Source organism: Oculina patagonica, chromosome 1 (assembly GCF_052425735.1).
Source record: "Oculina patagonica isolate OP01 chromosome 1, crgOcupat, whole genome shotgun sequence".
Lineage (NCBI taxonomy): Eukaryota > Metazoa > Cnidaria > Anthozoa > Scleractinia > Oculinidae > Oculina > Oculina patagonica.
In genome coordinates this window covers 13,392,103-13,417,105 of record NC_135758.1, presented here as the reverse complement: position 1 = coordinate 13,417,105, position 25,003 = coordinate 13,392,103, and the positions used below count along the sequence as shown (strand labels likewise).

General features: G+C 39.5%; 1 protein-coding gene across 1 annotated transcript; it reads left to right on the top strand.

The window, feature by feature from the left end:
• Window positions 1-495: 495 nt before the first annotated feature.
• On the top strand, window positions 496-24,958 carry LOC144648751 (uncharacterized). The gene is made up of 5 exons (XM_078508219.1): window positions 496-503; window positions 17,234-17,560; window positions 19,557-19,628; window positions 22,360-22,593; window positions 24,398-24,958. The coding sequence occupies exons 2-5, from the start codon at window positions 17,236-17,238 to the stop codon at window positions 24,712-24,714; spliced, it is 948 nt and encodes a 315-aa protein (XP_078364345.1). The 5' UTR covers window positions 496-503; window positions 17,234-17,235; the 3' UTR covers window positions 24,715-24,958.
• The last annotated feature ends 45 nt before the right edge of the window (window positions 24,959-25,003 follow it).

Genomic DNA, 25,003 nt, shown 5'->3' with positions numbered 1-25,003 from the left:
GCATAAGCTATTGAGATCTCTAAAAATATATATTGTGACGCATACAATAATATTCAGGCGCTAGCAAGCTCTGCTTGGTGACAGAGAAACGCCACTAGGCATGCGCAGTTTCTATGTAATATTATGGCGCTAGCATGCTCTGCTCAAAATAGAGAAACGCCACTAGTCATGCGCTGTTTCTAGGCAATATTGTATCGCGCTCGCAAGTTCTGCTAGGTAACAGAGAAACGCCATTAGGCATGCGCTGTTTCTATGTAATATTCTGGCGCTTGCAACTTCTGCTCGAATTAGAGAAACGCCACTAGGCATGCGCTGTTTCTAGGCAATATTCTGGCGCTAGCCGTCAACTGTCAGCTGTCATTTTTTTTCTAATTGGAACCCCTAAAATGTAGAACGTTTAAGATCGTTTGTTATTCTCTACAGAGAACCAACTAGTAAAGTAGGTCTAACTTGTCGCAGGAGAGGTTCATCGAAGTAACAAGAGAGCACGAAACTGCCGCTAAGTAAGTTACGTCCTTTATCATGTTTGTAAGACATAACGGCTGCCTGATTTAGCACCTCTCAAAGTATAAGCCAATGAGGGAGTGAACGAAACTAATTTATCTTTATCGACGTCTTTTTACAACCAATTGCAAGTCTTACAAAAGTATAAAACACCAAAAAACCGAGTCGCTAATAGCATGTCTATTTCGATACCTGAAATTGCTGTTAAATGCTTTAATTCTGTTTAAAGGATGGATAAAGTTATTGCAAAAAAATATTACGTACATTTCTGCCGTTTTTTCTTTCCATTGTGGATGTTTGGTCGCGTTTTGCACGTATGATGATTAAACACAATTAAAATTTTATCGCCTCTGTATTCACTGACTGTGGTATAAATTAGATCAAGTAAAGAGTTGCAATGTACTGGGCAACTGAACACATGCTAATATTATTTTATTTACAAAGGCCTCAAAACATCACTGCGTTCTACAGTTCAAACTGAATGGATCTTCAAGTTATGTACGACTTAAACACCTTCACATTTTGAAAACACATAATTTTTTGCTAAACTCATAAATAGAAAAAATCTTGACCCAAATAAATCCAAAGGTTTCTTGGAACCGGACCATGCTTAGCTGACAACGTAACTCATTTCATGCATATTATTTGGCACATTTCTCCTCGTAGCATACGAAGATCGATACTAAATAACTGGCCAATTTTAGCGATTTAAATCGCTTTACTCGTTTTGTTTCGTCAGTTGTGTAAAATGTCTTTTATTTTCGACTTCGAATGTTGACATATAACAATTATAACGGTTCCGTTGAAAAACAATCGGTGTCTGCTTAACAAAATTATTTGCATAATGGGTGTGTGACATTTGCAAAAGCATCAAATGTCGGAAGTCGCTTAGGCAAGACAGCTTTAAAGAAAACGTCGGGTTTTTTTTTATATTTTTTATACCTCCTAAAATCGGTTTAGCAAGATTCAGTTGGAATTTAACATTGCTTGGACTGGACTTCAGGAATAAAGGATGGCCAAGGCAGGCTACTTATGCATGTTTCTAGGCAATATTCTTCACTAGCAAGCTATGCTCGGTGACCACGTTTATTTTTATAGCTCGTTTGTTTAAATGGTATCTTTCAACACCTTGCTATTATTCCTTGTTGTAGCAATTTTTTTTTCACTGTAATTTTTTTATATCGTAACATTTTATCTGTTTGTGACTTACGTCTTCAGATTTTAAAAGCACATAATTGTTTTCTAAACTCATAACTAGAAAACAGCTTGACCCAAATAAATCCAAAGGTTTCTTGAAACTGGACCACGCTTAGCTGACAACGTAACTCATTTTATGCATATTATCTTCACCCCGTAGCATGCGTCATGATGCGTCACTTGTGTGGAAGGCCTTTATCACGACTTCGAATTTTGAAATTAACAATAACGGTTCTATTGCAAAACAATCGGTGTTAATTTGTTTGCTTAACAAAATTATTTGCATAATGGGTGTGTGTTATATTCGCACAAGCAGCAAACGTTGGAAGTCGCTACGGAAAGGGAGATATAAAACAAGCGTCGTTTTTTGTTTTTACATTTTTTATACTTCCTAATTCAGTTGGAATTTACAATGGCCTGATCTGGACTTGAGGAATAAAGGCTCTCAAAGGCAGGCAATAATTCTGCTCTAGCAAGCTCTGCTCTTTGCTGCGTTTATCTTTATTGCTCGTTTGTCAAATGTCATCTTGGAGAATTGTTATTCCTTGTTGCAGCGAATTTTTAATTAAATATTTTTTCACTATATTTTTTTTTTTCATACCGTCAAATTATTTTTTCTTTGTGCCTGACGTTTAACACAAGGTATCGTGAACTGAAGTGTGAATTTTCTGTAGGTAAGAAGAGACAAATAATTTATGCTTGGTTTCCCCACTGCAAAGCCTTTTTCTTATTTCATTAAAAGAGGAAGAACGTCAAGTTATTGGAAATGATTGTTAGTCCATAAACTCTTCCTGACTAAGTTTAGGTTTCGTTATCGCTTAGCTGATAAAGCATAATTTATATTTTTAAGCTCCGCTATTTATCAATACAGAAAACTCTCCCTTCTTTAGAGAAACGCCACTAGGCAAGTTCTTTTTGTATGTTATATTCTGGCACAACAAGCTCTGCTCGTAATAGAGAAACGCCGCTAGACATGCGCTGTTTCTTGGCCCTTTTGTTCTTGCGCTAGCAAGCTCTGCTCAGTGACCGTACGTATCTTAAGAGCTCATTTGTCAACTGTCTGCAACTTGTGCTTTTTACTCTGTTCTGCGAACTTTAAATTTCTGACATTTTACTTTCTCACTGAAAAATTTCATACCATTATTCATTTTCCTACTTTGTAACTTAATTGTAATCTTAAGCATCGTGAACTAAAATTTATCTATTCCTATAGAAAACAATCAATACAATGCTTAAGAAACTCATTTGCATAATGCGTTTGTAATATTCACACAACCAGCAAACGTCGGAAGACGCCACAGCAAAGAGAGATAAAAAAGCGTCCCAAATTCGTTTAGCAGGATTCAATTGGGATTTAAAATGCCCCGGTCTAGACCTGAGGAATAAAAGCTGCCAAATGTAGACTACTTATGCATGTTTCTAGACAATATTCCTGCGCTAGCAAACACTGCTCAGAGATCACGTTTATCGGCTTTCTAGCTCGTTTGTCAAATGTCGTTTTTCAGCAAAAAGTTGAAACTGAAACATCAGTGGGCATGCGCTGTTTCTAGGCAATAATCTCGCGCTAGCAAGCTCTGCTCAGTAACAGAGAAACGTCACTAGTCATGCGCTGTTTCTAGGCAATATTCTGGCGCTAGCAAGCTCTGCTCACTAACAGAGAAACGTCACTAGACATGCGCTGTTTCTAGGCAATGTTCTAGCGCTAGCAAGCTCTGCTCAGTAACAGAGAAACGTCACTGGGCATGCGCTGTTTCTAGGCAATATTTTGGCGATAGCAAGCTCTGCTTAGTAACAGAGAAACGTCACTGGGCATGCGCTGTTTCTAGGCAATAATCTGGCGCTAGCAAGCTCTGCTCAGTGGCTGCACGTATCTTTAAAGCTCACTTGTCAACTGTCAAGCAACTTGTTTTTTTACTCTTTGCTGCGAAACTTTAATTATTGGCATTCTCTTTTTTCACTTAAATATCTCATACTGTCAGCCTTTACTCCTTTAATTTGTAACTGAAGTTTTATCTAAAGAATCGTGAGCTAAAATTTACCTTTAAAGAGATATGTTTTTTTCCAAAAAAAACTCTTTCTTCCCTGGAGCAATGCCGCTAGGCATTTGCAGTTTCTAGGTAATATTCTAGCGGTAGCAACCTTTGATCAGTGATCGCGTTTTCCGTATATGGATAAATTGTGCTGTCAGCTGTCAAATGTCATTTCTATTTTTCTAATTAGGATCCTTAAAATATAGAACGTGTAAGGTCGTATCCTATTCTCTACAGAGAACCAACTAGTAACGCAGGCATAACTTGTCGCAGAAGAGGTCCATTAAAGAGGAATAGGAAGAACGAAAACTGCAGTACGGTAAGTGCGTCTTTTATCATGTTTATAAGATATAACGGCAGCCGTCTGATGTAGCACCTCTCAAAGTATAAGCCAATGCCAAACATGAGGGAGTGAACGAATCTAATTGATCTTTATCGACGTCTTTTTACAACCAATTGCAAGTCTTACAAAAGTATAAAACACCAAAACACCGAGTCGCTAATAGCATGTAGGATTCAGTTGGAATTTAACATAGCCTGGACTGGACTTCAGGAATAAAGGATGGCCAAGGCAGGCTACTTATGCATGGTTCTAGGCAATATTCTTCGCTAGCAAGCTATGCTCGGTGGAGGGTCTGAATGGGGGTAACCGACTAGCGACAAAGGGCGGAAAATATAACTGACAACCGTCAAAGTAATAAAATTTTACCTGACTACCGACATGTGGACCCCCCCCCCCCATTCAGACCCTCTCGGTGACCACGTTTGTTTTTATAGCTTGTTTGTTTAAATGTTATCTTTCAACACCTTGCTATTATTCCTTGTTGCGGCATTTTTTTATCACTGTATTTTTTTTATATCGTTACATTTTATTTGTTTGTGACTTACGTTTAATATAAGGTCTCCTGAACTGAAATGTCAATTTCGTCGGTAAGAACAAACAAATATGCTTGTCCACTCACTGCGAAGCTCTCGTCGTATTTTTTTTCAAAAGAATGAACGTCAAGTTAAAATGTTGAAATGACCCAGAAACTCCTCCTGAATAGGTTTAGATTTCCTTTACGTAAAGCTGGTAAGAAATAATTTATATCTTTAAGCTCCACTATTTTTATGTTAGGCAAATATCAAAACAGAAAACTTTCCATTACTTAGAGAAACGCAACTAGGCATGCGCTGCTTCTAAGCAATCTTTTCGGGCCAGCAAGCTCTGCTCAGTGGCCGCACGTATCTTAGAACAGAAATAGACTTTTATCATAGAATGTCGCTCCTGTTTGCACTAAAATTCATGAAGTAGAACAAGCATGCTTAGGTAAAACTGATGAACTAGAATACTGAACAAATGAAAATATTATTAAATTTACAAAGGCCTCAAACTGCGTTCTCAAGTTCAAACTGAATGGGTCTTCAAGTTTTGAACGGCTTAAACGTCTTCAGATTTTAAAAACACAAAATTGTTTTCTAAACTCATAAATAGAAAACAGCTTCACCCAAATAAATCCAATGGTTTTGTTGGAACCGGACCACGCATAGCTGACAAAGTGACTCATTTTATACATATTATCTTCACTCCGTAGCATGCAAAGATTGATACCCGTCGTTCGACTTCGCATTTTGAAATTTAACAATTATAACGACTCTATTGCAAAACAATCGGTGTTAATTTGTTTGCTTAACAAAATCATTTGAATAGTGGATGTTTGTTATATTCGCACAAGCAGCAAACTGACTGACTGACGACTGACGTTAACATAAGGAATCGTGAACTGAAGTGTAAATTAAGTTTTCTGCAGGTAAGAACAAACAAATAATTTATGCTTGGTCCTCCCACTGCGAAGCCTTCGTCTTATTCCATTAAAACAACAAAGAACGTCAAGTTAAGATGTGGAAATGATCGTTAGTCCATAAACTCTTCCTAAATAGGTTTAGGTTTCTTTATCGCTTAGCTGATAAAGCATAATTTATATTTTTAAGCTCCGCTATTTTTATGTTAAGCAAATATCAATACTGAAAACTCTCCCTTCTTTAGAGAAACGCCAGAAGGCATGGTCTTTTTCTATTTAATATTCTGGCCCTTTCTGGCCCTGGTCTGGAGTTCAGGAATAAAGGATGGCCAAGGCAGGCTACTTATGCATGGTTCTAGGCAATATTCTTCACTAGCAAGCAATGCTCGGTGACCACGTTTATTTTTATAGCTCGTTTGTTTAAATGTTACCTTTCAACACCTTGCTATTATTCCTTGTTGCAGCAATTTTTTATCACTGCATTTTTTTTATATCGTAACATTTTATCTTTTTTTGACTTACGTTTCATATAAAGTCTCCTGAACTGAAATGTCAATTTCGTCGGTAAGAACAAACAAATATGCTTGTCCACTCACTGCGAAGCTCTCGTCGTATTTTTTTTCAAAAGAATGAACGTCAAGTTAAAATGTTGAAATGACCCAGAAACTCCTCCTGAATAGGTTTAGATTTCCTTTATGTAAAACTGATAAAAATAATTTATATCTTTTAGCTCCATCATTTTTTATGTTAAGCAAATATCAATAAAGAAAACTCTCCATTATTTAGAAAAACGCCATTAGGCATGCGCTGCTTCTACGCTATCTTCCGGCGCCAGCAAGCTCTGCTCAGTGGTCGCAGTATCTAAAACAGACATCAACTTTTATGATAGAATGTCGCTCCTGTACGCACTAAAATTCGTGAAGTAAAACTGATGTACTAGAATACTGAACACATGAAAATATTATTAAATTTACAAAGGCCTCAAACTGCGTTCTTAAGTTCAAACTGAATGGGTCTTCGAGTGTTGTACGGCTAAAAGGTCTTCAGATTTTAAAAACACATAATTGTTTTCTAAGCTCATAAATAGAAAAGAGCTTGACCCAAATAAATCCAAAGGTTTCTTGGAACCGAACCACGCTTAGCTGACAACGTAACTCATTTTATGCATATTATCTTCACCCCGTAGCATGCAAATATTGATACTGAATAATTCGCCAAATTTAGCAATTTTAATCGTTTTGATGTGTCACTTGTGTGGAAGCTCTTTATCACGACTTCGAACTTTGAAATTTAACAATAACGGTTCTATTGCAAAACAATCGGTGTTAATTTGTTTGCTTAACAAAATTATTTGCATAGTGGGTGTGTGTTATATTCGCACAAGCAGCAAACGTTGGAAGTCGCTACGGAAAGGGAGATATAAAACAAGCGTCGTTTTTTGTTTTTACATTTTTTATACTTCCTTATTCGGTTGGAATTTAAAATGGGCTGATCTGGACTTGAGGAAAAAAGGCTCTGAAGGACAGGCTACTTATTCATGTTTCTAGGCAATAATTCTGCTCTAGCAAGCTCTGCTCTTTGATCGCGTTTTTCTTGCTCGTTTGTCAAATGTCATCTTAGAGAATTGTTATTCCCTGTTGCAGCGAATTTTTAATAAGATATTTTTTCACTATATGTTTTTTTTTCAAACCGTCAAATTAATTTCTTCTTTGTGACTGACGTTTAATATAAGGCTTCGTGAACTGAAGTGTGAATTTTCTGTAGGTAAGAAGAGACAAAACAATTATGCTTGGTTCCCAGTAATGTTGTTTTTAAGCCTAGCTCATGCCTTCCTCCATACTAATGAGTGCCTTCCTCCATGCTAATGAGTGCCTTCCTCCATGCTAATGAGTTCGTTCCTCCATACTAATGAGTTCGTTCCTCCATACTAAAGAAGTGTCTAGTCGCTTCTTTTCATATGATAATAAACTGTCTTCCGTTAACAATAAAAGGGAATAAAACAATAGCATGATCACGCTTCAGTGATTTTAAAAGTAAACACTGCGTGTTTTGGGCCGCGAAACTTACTAAACACACAAATTATAAATCAAGCAAAACTTTATTAAAATCGATTGTACGTCAGAAACCTGTTTTGTAGCTGCATATACTTCCTAGCTTTTTCGTCTTCTCCAAGGTCATTGCGGGATAGAAGGCCATCCATATTATTCTGCAAACGTTGCGTATCCGGAACTACTGGGGCAGCCATCAGGTTTTGCTGCTTGAGATATTGCAGGAGTTCTTTAGAAACGCTGCCTTCTTCTTCCCCGTTATCGAATTGTTCTTCATCGGGTAATACATTTGTTCGCAATCTGCAACTGTCTTGAGTGGTTGGCTTAAGGTCAATAAACAGATAACCAAACGGTCTCCACACCGCTTCTTCGTACTGTTTTATAAACCAAACAGTTTCTCCAGGATACATTTGTTTTGCTAGAGTCAAAATCTGTAGTTTGTCGCGGGGATTGTTGAAAAGGACCAAGTAATGACTGTTTAAGCTGATGCTTCGATTGCCTTTGCCTTGATGGAACAGGTTTTGCACAATGTAAATGACACTCAAGTTTCGATGACGCGAGCCATTAGTAAACAGGTTCACGATCGATTATCACTCCCAGCTTCAATCATCTGGTCATCAATGACGATCAAGTTTCGTATATTAACATCAAAGAAGGAATCTTGTTCAAGAGTTGAGGGTATACCCTTGACAAATTCAATTCCTGGTATCGTCAATAATAACTCGCGATAGGCAGGTTACCGTTGAGAATAACACCAAACAATTCTCTCTGGAGGTGGGGGGGTTGTCTTGTGAGCCTGTTGCAACAAAGATTTGACCCAGATCTGTCATTCCTGCAACCATACAGGTAAACGCATGCCCCAAGTGAAACCGCTGACACTTTTCTGGAGAAATGGACAAAGCTTGAAACGGAGGGAAACCGGAAGTGCTATGTTTACTGCTCATGTGTCTTTTTATGCTATCTTTCCTAGAAAAATTCTTTTGACAAATAGGACAGGGCCAACTCATGTCAACTGAACGAAAGGTTTACACGAACTGACAAAATGTGTAATGTTTCACAATTATATAAACCGCTATTCTATTGTTGGACTCCTCCACCACCACAATTCTATTGTTTAACTCCTCCACCACCACCACCACAATCTATTGCTTAACTCCACCAACAGCACCACCGCCACAGTTCTATTGTTTAACTCCACAACCACCACCGCCACCACCACCACAATTTTATTGTTTAAAGACGTTCGCGCAAAATTTTCCACTCGGTAGATTTCTTTAACTTTTTTTGCTGTGGTCTGATAATGAGTACTTATGTCAGAAATGCAACAAAAAGTTGGGGTCACCGAGTTCGTTTCAGAGAAAAAGCGTGTGAAAAACTACCATGATTTTGAAAAATTGGCGCACGTAATTCAGCATGGTTTACAAGGTTTATAGTTCAAAATATCGAAGATGAGTAAACGGAGGCTAACGATCTTAGTCACATTTTGTGAAGTGCTTCTGTTGCGTAAATAATTCCTAGTTTTCCCTTTTTTTTGTAAAACTAAACCCTGGTTTGAACTGTCGTACGGCAAAAAGTAAAGCTCAAACCGTCAGTGTGACAAAAAAATAAAACTTCCACTCGATAGATTTTTTTCATTTTCTTGCAAAACGTAGATATTAATTAACGAAAGTGATCCGTTAAGAAAAAAGTAGGGGACACCGACCGTTTAAGAGAGCAAATTGCAAGCGAAGCTAGCGGAAAGGCAACACACCCTATATGTTCTTAGGCATCATTCAGCGCGCGCGCTCACAGCATGACGTGGCATGGCATTGCGACATGAATTACGTGCGCAGTAGCGATGCGCATAAACAATAAGCCCGAACGTCCTTAACTCCACCACCACCACCACCACCACCACAATACTATTGTTTAACTCCACCGCCACCACCACCACCACCACAATACTATTGTTCAACTCCACCACCACCACCACCACCACCACAATTCTATTGTTTAACTCCACCGCCACCACCACCACCACCACAATACTATTGTTTAACTCCACCGCCACCACCACCACCACCACAATACTATTGTTTAACTCCACCGCCACCACCACCACCACCACAATACTATTGTTTAACTCCACCACCACCACCACCACCACCACAATTCTATTGTTTAACTCCACCGCCACCGCCACCACCACAATACTATTGTTTAACTCCACCACCACCACAACCACAACAATTCTATTGTTTAACTCCGCCGCCGCCACCACCACCACCACAATTCTATTGTTTAACTCCACCGCCACCACCACCAACACAATTCTATTGTTTAACTCCTCCGCCACCACCACCACCACAATTCTATTGTTTAACTCCCCACCACCACCACCACCACCACAATTCTATTGTTTAATTCCGCCGCCACCACCACCACCACAATTCTATTGTTTAACTCCACCGCCACCACCACCAACACAATTCTATTGTTTAACTCCTCCGCCACCACCACCAACACAATTCTATTGTTTAACTCCTCCGCCACCACCACCAACACAATCCTATTGTTTAACTCCACCACCACCACCACCACCACAATTCTATTGTTTAATTCCGCCGCCACCACCACCACCACAATTCTATTGTTTAATTCCGCCGCCACCACCGCCACCACAATTCTATTGTTTAACTCCACCGCCACCACCACAATTCTATTGTTTAACTCCACCGCCACAACCACCAACACAATTCTATTGTTTAACTCCACCACCACCACCACAATTCTATTGTTTAACTCCACCGCCACCACCACCACAATTCTATTGTTTAACTCCTCCGCCACCACCACCAACACAATTCTATTGTTTAACTCCACCGCCACCACCACCAACACAATTCTATTGTTTAACTCCACCACCACCACCACAATTCTATTGTTTAACTCCACCGCCACCACCACCACAATTCTGTTGTTTAACTCCTCCGCCACCACCACCAACACAATTCTATTGTTCAACTCCACCGCCACCACCACCACCACAATTCTATTGTTTAACTCCACCGCCACCACCACCAACACAATTCTATTGTTTAACTCCTCCGCCACCACCACCACCACAATTCTATTGTTTAACTCCGCCGCCACCACAACCACAATTCTATTGTTTAACTCCACCGCCACCACCACCACAATTCTATTGTTTAACTCCTCCGCCACCACCACCACCACAATTCTATTGTTTAACTCCGCCCCCACCACAACCACAATTCTATTGTTTATCTCCACCGCCACCACCACCACCACAATTCTATTGTTTAACTCCACCGCCACCACCACCAACACAATTCTATTGTTTAACTCCTCCGCCACCACAACCACAATTCTATTGTTTAACTCCGCCGCCACCACCACCAACACAATTCTATTGTTTAACTCCTCCGCCACCACAACCACAATTCTATTGTTTAACTCCTCCGCCACCACAACCACCAACACAATTCTATTGTTTAACTCCTCCGCCACCACCACCACCACCACCACAATTCTATTGTTTAACTCCTCCGCCACCACAACCACCACCACAATTCTATTGTTTAACTCCTCCGCCACCACAACCACCAACACAATTCTATTGTTTAACTCCTCCGCCACCACCACCACCACAATTCTATTGTTTGACTCCTCCGCCACCACAACCACCAACACAATTCTATTGTTTAACTCCTCCGCCACCACAACCACCAACACAATTCTATTGTTTAACTCCTCCGCCACCACCACCACCACAATTCTATTGTTTGACTCCTCCGCCACCACAACCACCAACACAATTCTATTGTTTAACTCCTCCGCCACCACAACCACCAACACAATTCTATTGTTTAACTCCTCCGCCACCACCACCAACACAATTCTATTGTTTAACTCCTCCGCCACCACAACCACCACCACAATTCTATTGTTTATCTCCTCCGCCACCACCACCAACACAATTCTATTGTTTAACTCCTCCGCCACCACAACCACCACCACAATTCTATTGTTTAACTCCTCCGCCACCACCACAACCACAATTCTATTGTTTAACTCCTCCGCCACCACAACAACCACCACAATTCTATTGTTTAACTCCTCCGCCACCACCATTAACACAATTCTGTTGTTTATCTCCACCACCACCACCACCACCACCACAATTCTATTGTTTAACTCCGCCGCCACCACCACCAACACAATTCTATTGTTTAACTCCTCCGCCACCACAACCACACAATTCTATTGTTTAACTCCGCCGCCACCACAACCACAATTCTATTGTTTAACTCCTCCGCCACCGCCACCACCACAATTCTATTGTTTAACTCCGCCGCCACCCCACAACCACAATTCTATTGTTTAACTCCACCGCCACCACCACCACCACAATTCTATTGTTTAACTCCGCCGCCACCACAACCACAATTCTATTGTTTAACTCCACCGCCACCACCACCACAATTCTATTGTTTAACTCCTCCGCCACCACCACCACCACAATTCTATTGTTTAACTCCGCCGCCACCACAACCACAATTCTATTGTTTAACTCCTCCGCCACCGCCACCACCACAATACTATTGTTTAACTCCACCGCCACCACCACCACAATTCTATTGTTTAACTCCTCCGCCACCACCACAATTCTATTGTTTAACTCCTCCGCCACCACCACAACCACAATTCTATTGTTTAACTCCGCCGCCACCACCACCACCACAATACTATTGTTTAACTTCACCGCCACCACCACCACAATTCTATTGTTTAACTCCACCGCCACCACCACAATTCTATTGTTTAACTCCTCCGCCACCACCACAACCACAATTCTATTGTTTAACTCCGCCGCCACCACCACCACCACAATACTATTGTTTAACTCCACCGCCACCACCACCACAATTCTATTGTTTAACTCCACCGCCACCACCACAATTCTATTGTTTAACTCCTCCGCCACCACCACAACCACAATTCTATTGTTTAACTCCGCCGCCACCACCACCACAATTCTATTGTTTAACTCCACCGCCACCAACACCACAATTCTATTGTTTAACTCCTCCGCCACCACCACCACCACAATTCTATTGTTTAACTCCGCCGCCACCACAACCACAATTCTATTGTTTAACTTCTCCGCCACCGCCACCACCACAATACTATTGTTTAACTTCACCGCCACCACCACCACAATTCTATTGTTTAACTCCTCCGCCACCACCACAATTCTATTGTTTAACTCCTCCGCCACCACCACAACCACAATTCTATTGTTTAACTCCGCCGCCACCACCACCACCACAATACTATTGTTTAACTTCACCGCCACCACCACCACAATTCTATTGTTTAACTCCACCGCCACCACCACAATTCTATTGTTTAACTCCTCCGCCACCACCACAACCACAATTCTATTGTTTAACTCCGCCGCCACAACCACCACCACAATACTATTGTTTAACTCCACCGCCACCACCACCACAATTCTATTGTTTAACTCCACCGCCACCACCACAATTCTATTGTTTAACTCCTCCGCCACCACCACAACCACAATTCTATTGTTTAACTCCGCCGCCACCACCACCACAATTCTATTGTTTAACTCCACCGCCACCACCACCAACACAATTCTATTGTTTAACTCCTCCGCCTCCACCACCACCACAATTCTATTGTTTAACTCCGCCGCCACCACAACCACAATTCTATTGTTTAAAACCACCGCCACCACCACCACAATTCTATTGTTTAACTCTTCCGCCACCACCACCACCACAATTCTATTGTTTAACTCCACCGCCACCACCACCACAATTCTATTGTTTAACTCCGCCTCCACCACAACCACAATTCTATTGTTTAACTCCGCCGCCACCACCACCACCACAATTCTATTGTTTAACTCCACCGCCACCACCACCACCACAATTCTATTGTTTAACTCCACCGCCACCACCACCACCACAATTCTATTGTTTAACTCCACCGCCACCACCACCACCACAATACTATTGTTTAACTCCACCGCCACCACCACCACAATTCTATAGTTTAACTCCATCTCCACCACAACCACAATTCTATTGTTTAACTCCGCCGCCACCAAAACCACAATTCTATTGTTTAACTCCTCCGCCACCACCACCACCACAATTCTATTGTTTAACTCCACCGCCACCACCACCACAATTCTATTGTTTAACTCCACCGCCACCACCACCACAATTCTATTGTTTAACTCCACATCCACCACCACCACAATTCTATTGTTTAACTCCTCCGCCACCACCACAACCACAATTCTATTGTTTAACTCCGCCGCCACCACAACCACAATTCTATTGTTTAACTCCACCGCTACCACCACCACAATTCTATTGTTTAACTCCTCCGCCACCACCACCACCACAATTCTATTGTTTAACTCCACCGCCACCACTACCACCACAATTCTATTGTTTAACTCCGCCGCCACCACCACCACAATTCTATTGTTTAAAACCACCGCCACCACCACCACAATTCTATTGTTTAACTCCACCGCCACCACCACCACAATTCTATTGTTTAACTCCACCGCCACCACCACCACAATTCTATTGTTTAACTCCTCCGCCACCACCACCACCACAATTCTATTGTTTAACTCCGCCGCCACCACAACCACAATTCTATTGTTTAACTCCACCGCCACCACCACCACAATTCTATTGTTTAACTCCTCCGCCACCACCACCACCACAATTCTATTGTTTAACTCCACCGCCACCACCACCACCACAATTCTATTGTTTAACTCCGCCGCCACCACCACCACAATTCTATTGTTTAAAACCACCGCCACCACCACCACAATTCTATTGTTTAACTCCACCGCCACCACCACCACAATTCTATTGTTTAACTCCACCGCCACCACAATACTATTGTTTAACTCCACCACCACCACCACCACCACAATTCTATTGTTTAAATCCACCACCACCACAATACTATTGTTTAACTCCACCACCACCACCACCACCACCACCACCACAATTCTATTGTTTAACTCCACCGCCACCGCCACCACCACAATACTATTGTTTAACTCCACCACATAATAAGAAAGTTCTAAGCGATATATTACAAAAAGAACAAGCCTATCGCGATAAAGAGAAAGATGATGGTAACTCGACTGACAGCAATGAAGAGGACGAAACAGCTTCTGAGGAGGGTAGTGGAGCTGAGGAATCTCAAGAGAGCGACAGCGACAGCGATAAAGAAACCGAGAATAGCGATTCTGAAAGTCCAGCGTTAATTCACGCAAAAGCTCCTTATTCTCGTCAACACTGCGAAGGTCCGAATGTATATGATACTGCGGTCATGAAATGTCCTAAGTGTTTTTGGGAAGATAACTGTAAAATTTGTCCTATATGCGAGCACGAGATTCCTTTTGACCGAAAGCACGGAAAACACAGTTTGCGTCGTCAGTTTCCTCCTTGTAATGCGTTGTGTCGAACGACCAAAATAAATAAAGTTTTGCTTGATTTATAATTTGTGTGTTTAGTAATTTTCGCGGCCCAAAAAAACGCAGTGTTTACTTTTAAAATCACTGAAGCGCGATCATGCTCTTGTTTTATTTCCTTTTATTGTAAGCGAAAGACACTCATTAGTATGGAGGAAGGCACTCATTAGTATGGTGGAAGACACTCATTAGTATGGAGGAAGGCACTCATTAGTATGGAGGAAGGCATGAGCTAGGTTTAAAAACAACATTATCTACTACTGTTCCCCCACTGCAAAGCCTTAGACTTATTTCATTAAAAAGAAATGAACGTCAAGTTAAAATGTAGAAATGATCGTTAGTCCATAAACTCTTCCTGAATAGATTTAGGTTTCGTTATCGCTTAGCTGATAAAGCATAATTTATATTTTTAAGCTCCGCTATTTTTATGCTAAGCAAATATCAATACAGGAAACTCTCCCTTCTTTAGAGAAACGTCACTAGGCATGAGCTGTTTCTATGTAATATTCTGGCTCAACAAGCTCTGCTCGTAATAGAGAAACGTCACTAGGCATGAGCTGTTTCTATGTAATATTCTGGCGCAACAAGCTCTGCTCGTAATAGAGAAACGCCACTAGGCATGCGCTGTTTCTAGGCCCTTTTGTTCTGGCACTAGCAAGCTCTGCTCAGTGACCGCACGTATCTTAAGAGCTCATTTGTCAACTGTCAACTGTCTGAAACGTGTGCGTTTTACTCTTTGCTGCAAACTTTCAATTTTTGGAATTATACTTTCTCACTGAAATATTTCATACCGTCATTTTTTCTTTTTAACTTAAGCATCGTGAGCTAAAATGTATCTTGTAAGAATTTTTTTCTTCAAGAAAACTCTCCCTTCCCTGTAGCAACGCTACTAGGCATTTGCAGGCTATAGGCAATATTCTGGCGCTAGTAATCTCTGCTCAGTGATTGCGTTTACTGTACTGTCATTTTTGTTTGTCTGATTAGGAGAGAACGTCTAAGATCGTATCATATTCTCTACTGAGAACCAGCTAGTAACGCAGGTTTTCGCAGGAAAGGTTAATCAAAGACGAAAGTGAAAAGTAAAATTTAAGCGCCTTAAGTTACGTCTTTTATATAACTGCTGTCTGATGTAGAAACGTTCAAATTATAAACCAATGCCAAACATGAGGAAGTGGACGAAACTTATTATTTTTAATCGACGCACTCTTTACAACCAAGTCTAACAAAAGTATTATGAAATATCAAACAACCGAGTTGCTAATAGCTTGTGTATCTTTTGTTGAGAGCCTGAATTATAGTTTAGAAGGTGGTATAAAGTTTTGGTAAAGAAAAGCTATCTACCTTTTGGCCGAATTTCAGTGATTTACTGTTATGAATGTTTAGTCCTTTTCACACGTATGCAGATCAAACAACAACAAAAATTTCCTATATGCACTAAATAATTAAGTTCTACCACGGAATGTTCGATCTCCTATATGTACTTAATAGTAACGAGCAAGAGCAAGTAAGAGCAAGAACAATTAAATTTACAAAGGCCAGTAAAAGCCAATTTAAAAGGTACATTACTACGCTCTTCAGTACAACTTAATGGCTCTTTAAGGTTTTTTTACACCTTAAACGCCTCTAGATTTTTTGCACATATATTCTTTTATTGTGAACTCTTACAAAGCAAACAGCGTGCAGCGCTAAGCTTAGCAGACAGCGTAATACATTGTATGAATATTGTTTGCCACATTTTCCCCTGAAGCGTGCAAAGATCGACACTGAATAATTCGCCAATTTAAGCCGTTTAAATCTTTTTTAAGAGTTATTTGTCAATTGTATGGAATGTCTTTTATTATCGACTTCGAATAGCGAAATTGGAAGTTCGCTTAGCAAACTCATTTGCATAATGTGTTAAAAATTCGAACAAGCACCACAGGGCCCCCAGGCTCACGTTATCACTTTTCGGTCAAAATGGTAAAGTCAAAATTATAAGGATTTGTATGAAACTTTAAAGATAAATTTATATCGAAAGAAAATACAATATACAGCCGGATGTATTTTGCTTATACGATGTTTCTTGACCGTTCCAAAGCATTTAAACCGAATTTTTACCGATATCACTAAAAACACATTGTTTATCTACAGAAATGGCCACTCTTCTAATGATTGTTGTTTTGACTTGTCTGTTGTCGCCTATGGTTTTAATGGAAGAAGTAAATCCCGTCATGCTTAAGCAAGAAGAAAGGCTTAGACAAAGAACAAAAAAATTGGAAGATAGCATGAAAGAACTGACAGAAAGGATGAAAGAACAGGACGAAAGGATGAAAGAACAGGACGAAAGGATGAAAGAACAGGACGAAAGGATGAAAGAACAGGACGAAAGGATGGAAGAACAGGACGAAAGGATGAAAGAACAGGAAGAAACGATAAAAAAGCAGGAAGAAACAATAAAAGCACTGAAAGAATGCAAAGGTAAATATACGAAAAGTCATACATGTACATACTCATAAAGGTACGTAAGGGCGACCGTGAAAGTCCCACCTTCGACAGCTAAAATCTAAAATTATCCGACTGCCTTTGTTCGTCTGTACAGATTGACACGTCTTTTGTATTGGGTGTGCATTGTTTTCCATGTTGTGATACAGTGTTGTGCTTCACTTGCATTTAGATCGAGACGCGTTTAATTCTATTTTTTAAATGGTGTTTGCAACAACTTTCGATAAATCTATAGTTGATTGTTATATGCTTTTATTAAATTCTCAACCTCGGATATTGCATTTCTAGCTTCTGATTGGTTCACTTAATCCCGGTTATCAGTTCGTATACCTATGTTTGAACTTATGTGGGAAATGAGTGCGGCAAGTGCCGCTCAGCGTAAAATTTTTCTGCGGGAAGCGACAGTTCCATCAGAAAAATGGTTGAAAACAGCAAATTTGGCGAGCTTTATGAACAAGAAATAATCAGCGGTGCCTACAAAAACCGCAGAAATGCCATAGTAAAATTAACTACGCAAAACAAAAGGATTGATGCGAAAAGTTTAATTAATAATACTTGTAAACGTACAACAAGAGCGACTGAATAAAGTAGAAAAGCAGCAAATAATTTACGAAAGAACGGCAAACTGAACTGACACAGTTTCACTAATTGTACGTCACAACATTAGGCTCAGCACTTCTGTAAAGTTTTTTACCTTTTAATCTTGGTCTTGTCTTTTATACTTCAATAAACCTGTTCCACTTTGAGCTCAGATGACTGAACTGACACAGTTTCACTCATTGTACGTCATAAAATTAGGCTCAGCCCTTCTGTAAAGTTTTTTACCTTTTAATCTTGGTCTTGTCTTTTATACTTCAATAAACCTGTTCCACTTTGAGCTCAGATGACTGAACTGACACAGTTTCACTCATTGTACGTCATAAAATTAGGCTCAGCCCTTCTGTAAAGTTTTTTTTACCTTTTAATCTTGGTCTTGTCTTTTATACTTCAATAAACCTGTTCCACTTTGAGCTCAGATGAGTCTTGATGACAGCCGTTGAGCCGTAAATTACAAACTGTACAATGTAAACCCTTACTTCGTTCTACTTGCACAAGACGTGTAGTTTCCAGAAAAGCTTTTGCTTCGGATCATCCCGTAAATCTTTACTGGTGTTACAATTTTCAGGATGTATAGACGACTTTAGAGGCCAGAATCTTGGGAAGAAAACTCTCTCGCTCGCTTTCCTCGTGTGTTTCATTCGACTCAAGAAGTGAACACCACGCCACAAATTTTCCCGCCTCCTCATACTACCACTTCGTTTACATCAAACTGAAATGTCCAGTTGATTTAAACTTAAAGAAGAATTTAATAAAACAATTATTCTGTTCGCCCTTGTTGGATACGAGTGGTTATAGCCAACTCGGCGCTTCGCGCCAAGTTGGCTATTTACCACCTCGTATCCAACCCGGGCTAATAGAATAGTTGTTAAATATAGTTCAGCAGAATTTTCACACGCCATTGAAAATGAAGCAAGGAAGCATACGCCTAGTATCATTTGTGTTACAAGTCTAAAATTTCGCAAGAAGCTCAAAAAGACGAAAATCCTGATACTTTGCCTGAAGAACATATTCTAAAAACTTATACTTTTCGAAAAATTCAGAATGCGAGTTTTGCATCATTCTTTATGCACAAATTGCAGTGAAACTCTATTAATTTATATTCATAAATTTAGCAACGATAGAAACTAGAATAACCGTGAACAAGAGCATTGCTATTCTAATCTGTTTTTCTACAATTACTATATTCATTAAAGAGAAACAAGAAATGGAATCAGGGCATATTTTGATATATTGTTAGACCATTTCTATGTCAAATTTGTTAAAATATTGTTTGGGTTAAGAACTGCCGCCACCTTTCCTAATTGAAACAATTGCTAGTACTATTTATAAATCCTCTGACGTCGTTTCATATCATTTCAATATTATATTTCAGCCTGCTCAAAAATACAAGAACTTAATAAAACGCTCAGTGAGATGCAGGAAAAGATCAACCCCGAACCAGCTGGTAAGCTGTTACAACCTGTTGTGATAACTTCTATTATTATACATTAGAATTACTTTGAAACATGTGATTAGTCGAGAGCGGGGGGGGGGGGGGGGGGGGTGGCGGAATATACAGTAGCATGTGAACTTGACATGATAACCCAATATCTGCAGCAGATTTTGGGATATCATGTCGAGTTCAAAGTCCGCCTAGTTTCCAAGCCCCTCGTCCGTGTAGTGCTTTCAAACATTTTAAAAATATGGCTGAGCGATTCGCCTCCGTTTCCGAAGAGGAATTAAACGTTTTGATAGAGAATAAAAATTCTAAAAACACCAAGAGAAAAACACAAACAAGTGTAAAAAATCTGAATGATTATTTGAGGGAGAAAATCCTGGAGGAACCACAAGATAAAATCGCTTTGTCCAATGTTCTGACGTAGTTTTAGAAAAAGTGATGGCAAATTGTTTGAAAACATATAATAAAACAACTTTTGAATTCGGTTTTCGCATGATATCGTGAATTATCAAAACCTCGATTCTGTGTTATTCGGCTGAGGCAGATAACACAGACCTCGGTTTTGATAATTCACAGTTTCATGCTCAACCTCATGCAATAATTGCTTATTCTGCGCGAACAACGTTTACGGGGTTTTCATGCCGAAGAAACCTTTTTCGGATACCTCTTTACTTTGGTGGCGAGGTATCTGTGTGATCTGAGATTAAGAATCCAATCTTGGATTCTGCCCCAAAACGTACCCTTAGTGAGATAGGACGCACGGTATACGTATTATATTGTTTTTATGTGTAGACCGTGATAAACAACAAAAAAGTAATAATAAAAGTTACTCAGAAAAGAAAAGATCGTAAGATTCAGTTAGGAGATAATAAAACTTACCCACTCCCTCCTCACTGGAATTTGTTTTATGGAAGCGCTAAATTAAAATCCTGTGTTCGTTGGTGTCACAGAAACCAGTACATTTAATGTGAATATGTGTCCTCTTCTACTACATTTTACATTATTCATCGTCTCCACACCAAGAAATGTTCAATTGAATGTCTTGGGCCTTTTATTTAGGGCTTGTTCTATTTCCGCCATCCTGGATTTCAAAATTTTTCCGAAACGTCAGAAAACCGACCAACATTGATTCAAAGTACTCAAAATCAATAAAACTGTTCGTAAAAATCGTAAAATGGTGAAAGTAATTGCATTAACCTTATTTTTTTAATAAAATACAAATTTTGGAAAACATGCCTGTAAAAATGCCGTTGTCATGGTAACGTCAAGTTCCTGACATAGTAACCTATCTTACCAAATTATTGCCAGATAAATTTTAGGTGAACTCGCAAAGCTTGGCAGCGTTTGGTCGAATCTTGAAAAAGTTATAAGCGTCCAAAGTCAGCGCGGGCGCTTCCCCCCCCCGGTCTGGATAGGGTTAAAGCTTCGCTGCGAGTAAAAACGAAGATCATCGACTAAACCGTTAATTCGACGATCTTCATTTTTACTCGGGTATTTTGCAATGTGATATCTGACTTATTTTCAACTTTCGTTTACGTGCATTTTTATATTAATTTTCAAGTCATCTTATTGCTAATGATAAGGTTTGGTTTTGCCTTTACGATGGTAAATGAGTTCGTTTTATGTTATACAGCTGGCTTTAAGAACTGTGCTGAACTGTACAGATCTGGAAAACAAAACAGTGGTGTTTATACAATCACCCCAGATGGTTCACATGCATTTGATGTCTACGCCTCGATCTTCTTCAAACCTTTACTCGGTTGACGTTGTTGAATATTTATTGCTTTTTCCTTCGGATGCGTGCTGTCTACTTGTTTCAGCAAAAAGATATAATTAAAAAAGAGTTTATGATTTTGTCGCGTGCCGATGAAACAGAAGCTTGGAATAGACGTTTAAAAAACAAGACTGTTTCGCGAAATATCACTATTCCTTCTTTTAATTGGTGTAAACCTTGTTTGAACCGTTGAAAACGAATGTTCAATGTTAACAACGTGGTTCAAATAAAGATTTGTGATCGATTTTAGTTTGATTCCGATTCGCTGTCTCCTCCATTTGAAATGGCTTCCTGAGCGTGCGTAAAATGTTGCAACATTCACCCACAAATGAAATTGGGTTTTCTTTCCATCTGAGTAAAGGTTATGCGATTCAAGAAAATTTATGATCTGACTCGTGAATTCCACGTTAAATTTCACTTGAAAAACCGATATCGCACGAATCGCGAAGCGATAATATTTTTATTACATAGTTAGCTAAAATTGATACTTCTATCACGAGTTACCCCAATGAAGGTATAATGAAAATCATTGAGAGAAATTAGCCTATTTAAATTAGCAGTGCTTTATAGACTGTTTTGTCTGACACCCTAGCAAATTTGCAATTATTTAACCCCCATTTTGGCTTACTTATATTTAAACTGTTTCAGCAACTCTTGCTCCGCCTCGAATAGTTGTAACTAGTAGCGGGGGAGCACCGTTTTGTAAACTGTATTAAAAAAATAAGAGAAAAAAAAATACATTAAATTTGAAGTTTAAGTTGAGGTTCAGTTACCTTTGATAGGAGCGTCCTTTATCCGACAAAACTGTTATAAGCCAAAAGGACTCTTAAATTACCGTAGAATTAGAAAAAATCAGTACTCGCACAAACACACACATACACAAACGAAAAATATGTTGTTTTAGGTATCCTATACTGTTCTAAACTTCGATATGTCATAGCTTTTGTCTTCTATTTATTTCAGATTACTGGATGAACTCAGCTATCCTAGCTAACAACGAATTTTATCAAAGTCGCCTTTACCAGTTCCTGACGCCTGCTGTTGGAAGTAACCCTCGGTGGGTGCTGTGCTACCGCGCCTCCACTCACGGCTGGGCTTCCAGTACCTTCCACAGCAGGTGTGATGGGAAACGTGACACGGTTACCATCATCAAAAAGGGACAGTACGTATTTGGAGGATACACTGATATACCTTGGGGTAAATAGAATATTTCATTTCTGAATCTCATTAAATACTGGCCGTATCGTAAAAGAGGCAAAGCTTCTCGCGCAGCAGGCAAAAAAGGAAATTCTGTATACATTGTATAAATGTGAAGAAAGACATAAACAATTAAATTAAATTAAAAATAAATAGGAATTAAGAGGTGTTGGATTAATAAAAAATGAATCAAAAGTCCGGTCATGTAAAAAACAATATAAAAATTTTTCGCAAGATTTTTCGAAACGTTCACGTATGTCGAACAACTCGCTATTATTACTCAAATCAAAATTTATACTTTGTACAGTCAACTCTCTGTTAACGGACGCCTCAGTAAAACGGACACCTCCATAAGACGGACACCTGGTGATGGTCCCTGCCGTTTTTCAGTCATTTTACACTATCTGAACTCCCTATAAGACGGACACCTCTCTAAGACGGACAACGGACACTTTGAAACCGTTTACGGACACTTAAGAAGTCAGTTCTTTTTTATGGAATAATACTTTAAAACATCGTGTGGACATAAAGCAAAGGTAGTCAGCGCCTTACGGATACCAAACTTACTCACCAAAAACAATCCGCTTTAACGAATTACTTTTCTGCTTCAGTGTATGGGCACCAGAGATCGTTTTCTACTTACAGTATTACAGTTTGTAGAAGCACTTAACTTTTGCTTCAATAAGCGAAAACGGTCTTTTTTATTATTTTAGTCTTGCCCCAGTTTTCAAAGTGTGCAGTTAATAAGTTTTTTGACTAGAAGCCATGAACGTTTGCTTGAACAAGGGAATACATATAGGCATGTTACAGTTTGTAACATGTGTGTACTGCTCACTTTTCAAGCAGTAAACTAGCTATCGACTGCAATGAACAAACGAGTTGATTTTCTATTATTATTTCTGTCCTAGTTTGTAGGTTTTGCTTCAACAAGCAACTTTAAACAGACTCAAAACAGATGTGTATTCATTGTGCATAGCCGTTCAGCTTTATTATCTCAGAATTACAGGTGTCATGTTACCTCTCTATAAGGCGGACACCTCTCTAAGACGGACAGCTGGGGCCCGTCCCGACGGTGTCCGTCTTAGAGAGAGTTGACTGTATTTAACAAAAAAATATTATGGACAGAACTATAGAAAGGGTATCGTTCAGTTGGAGCGTGTCTACTCTCTTCAAGATTATTCCACTGAAATAGAACCTACACTAAGATTTTCTTGAAACTTTGCCTATCGACTGTTTGTGTTATAAGAACTTTAATTTTGAAATAAAAATAGAGGAGGGTGCGCATGCTCGTTTAGGAGCAACAGTATCTTGTTTATACTCCATAAATCCTTATAAAATCACCATGATTATAGTGGCGAGTGCCTGCTAAATTCACGTTTCCGACGATTATTTCTTATGCTACACTGAGAATTGGTCCATATTTATTCTACAGAAAAAAGGTTCTACTCAACTCATAACAACAGAAAAAAAATGATAGGTCGCCATACTCGTTTTCGAGAAAATGACAACTTACCTCCCTGGCGAGATTCAGCCGTAAAGGAAAAGCCGCCATTTTTTTAATGCGCACGCTAATCACGCATGGAATTATGCGCAATACGGAGGCGCAATGCAATACTGGGGAATTACCGTAAGTCAGTTTCTTTCGAGTGAATGAAATGTGTTAAAAATGTGGCACAAGTAGGGTCAGCAATGCAAAAAAAGAGGCTCTATCAAGTTTTTTGTTGCACATTTTGCTAGAAATATTATAACATAAATTTTGTTTATGACATGCGTGTTTAGTAATTCTTTTTTCCCCTGATTTCAGAAAACAGTTTGAGCTATCTTTCCACTTCCAATGCGTTCATATTTTCGCTTCGCAACAAAGAAGGTCTGGCGCCATTCAAGAGTATGGTAACACAACCACAATATGCAATTTACGGCTGGTCAGATAGTGGTCCAATATTTGGTGGAGGCCAAGGACATGACATTAAAATTGCTGACAATGCGAACAGCAACACTAATTCATTAGCAAACTTTGGCCAGTCCTACTCTGTTCCAAGTGGAGTACAAAGCAGTTCAACAATCCTGGCTGGGACTAAAAACTTCACACCTGACGACTGGGAAGTGTTTTACCTAGGTTAAATCACCATAAGATCAATTATATCAGCAATATTTCACGAAGTTTACATTAATTTCATGTAAAGTCTATTATTTGCTAGCTGTACTTTTGAGTTTGGATCGCACAAGTTATTGCTGTGTCGGGAATATATCACGTGATTATTAGCACACTCGTTGCTGTCAGTCATGGTTGAAATGTAAGCTAATTAGTTTCTTGCTAGGGCTGGCAACAAAATAAATGTATTTGAAGAAATAAACATAACGGCAATGGTTCGAGCATTAAGATTGTTTCTTGAATGACTATAAACTATCT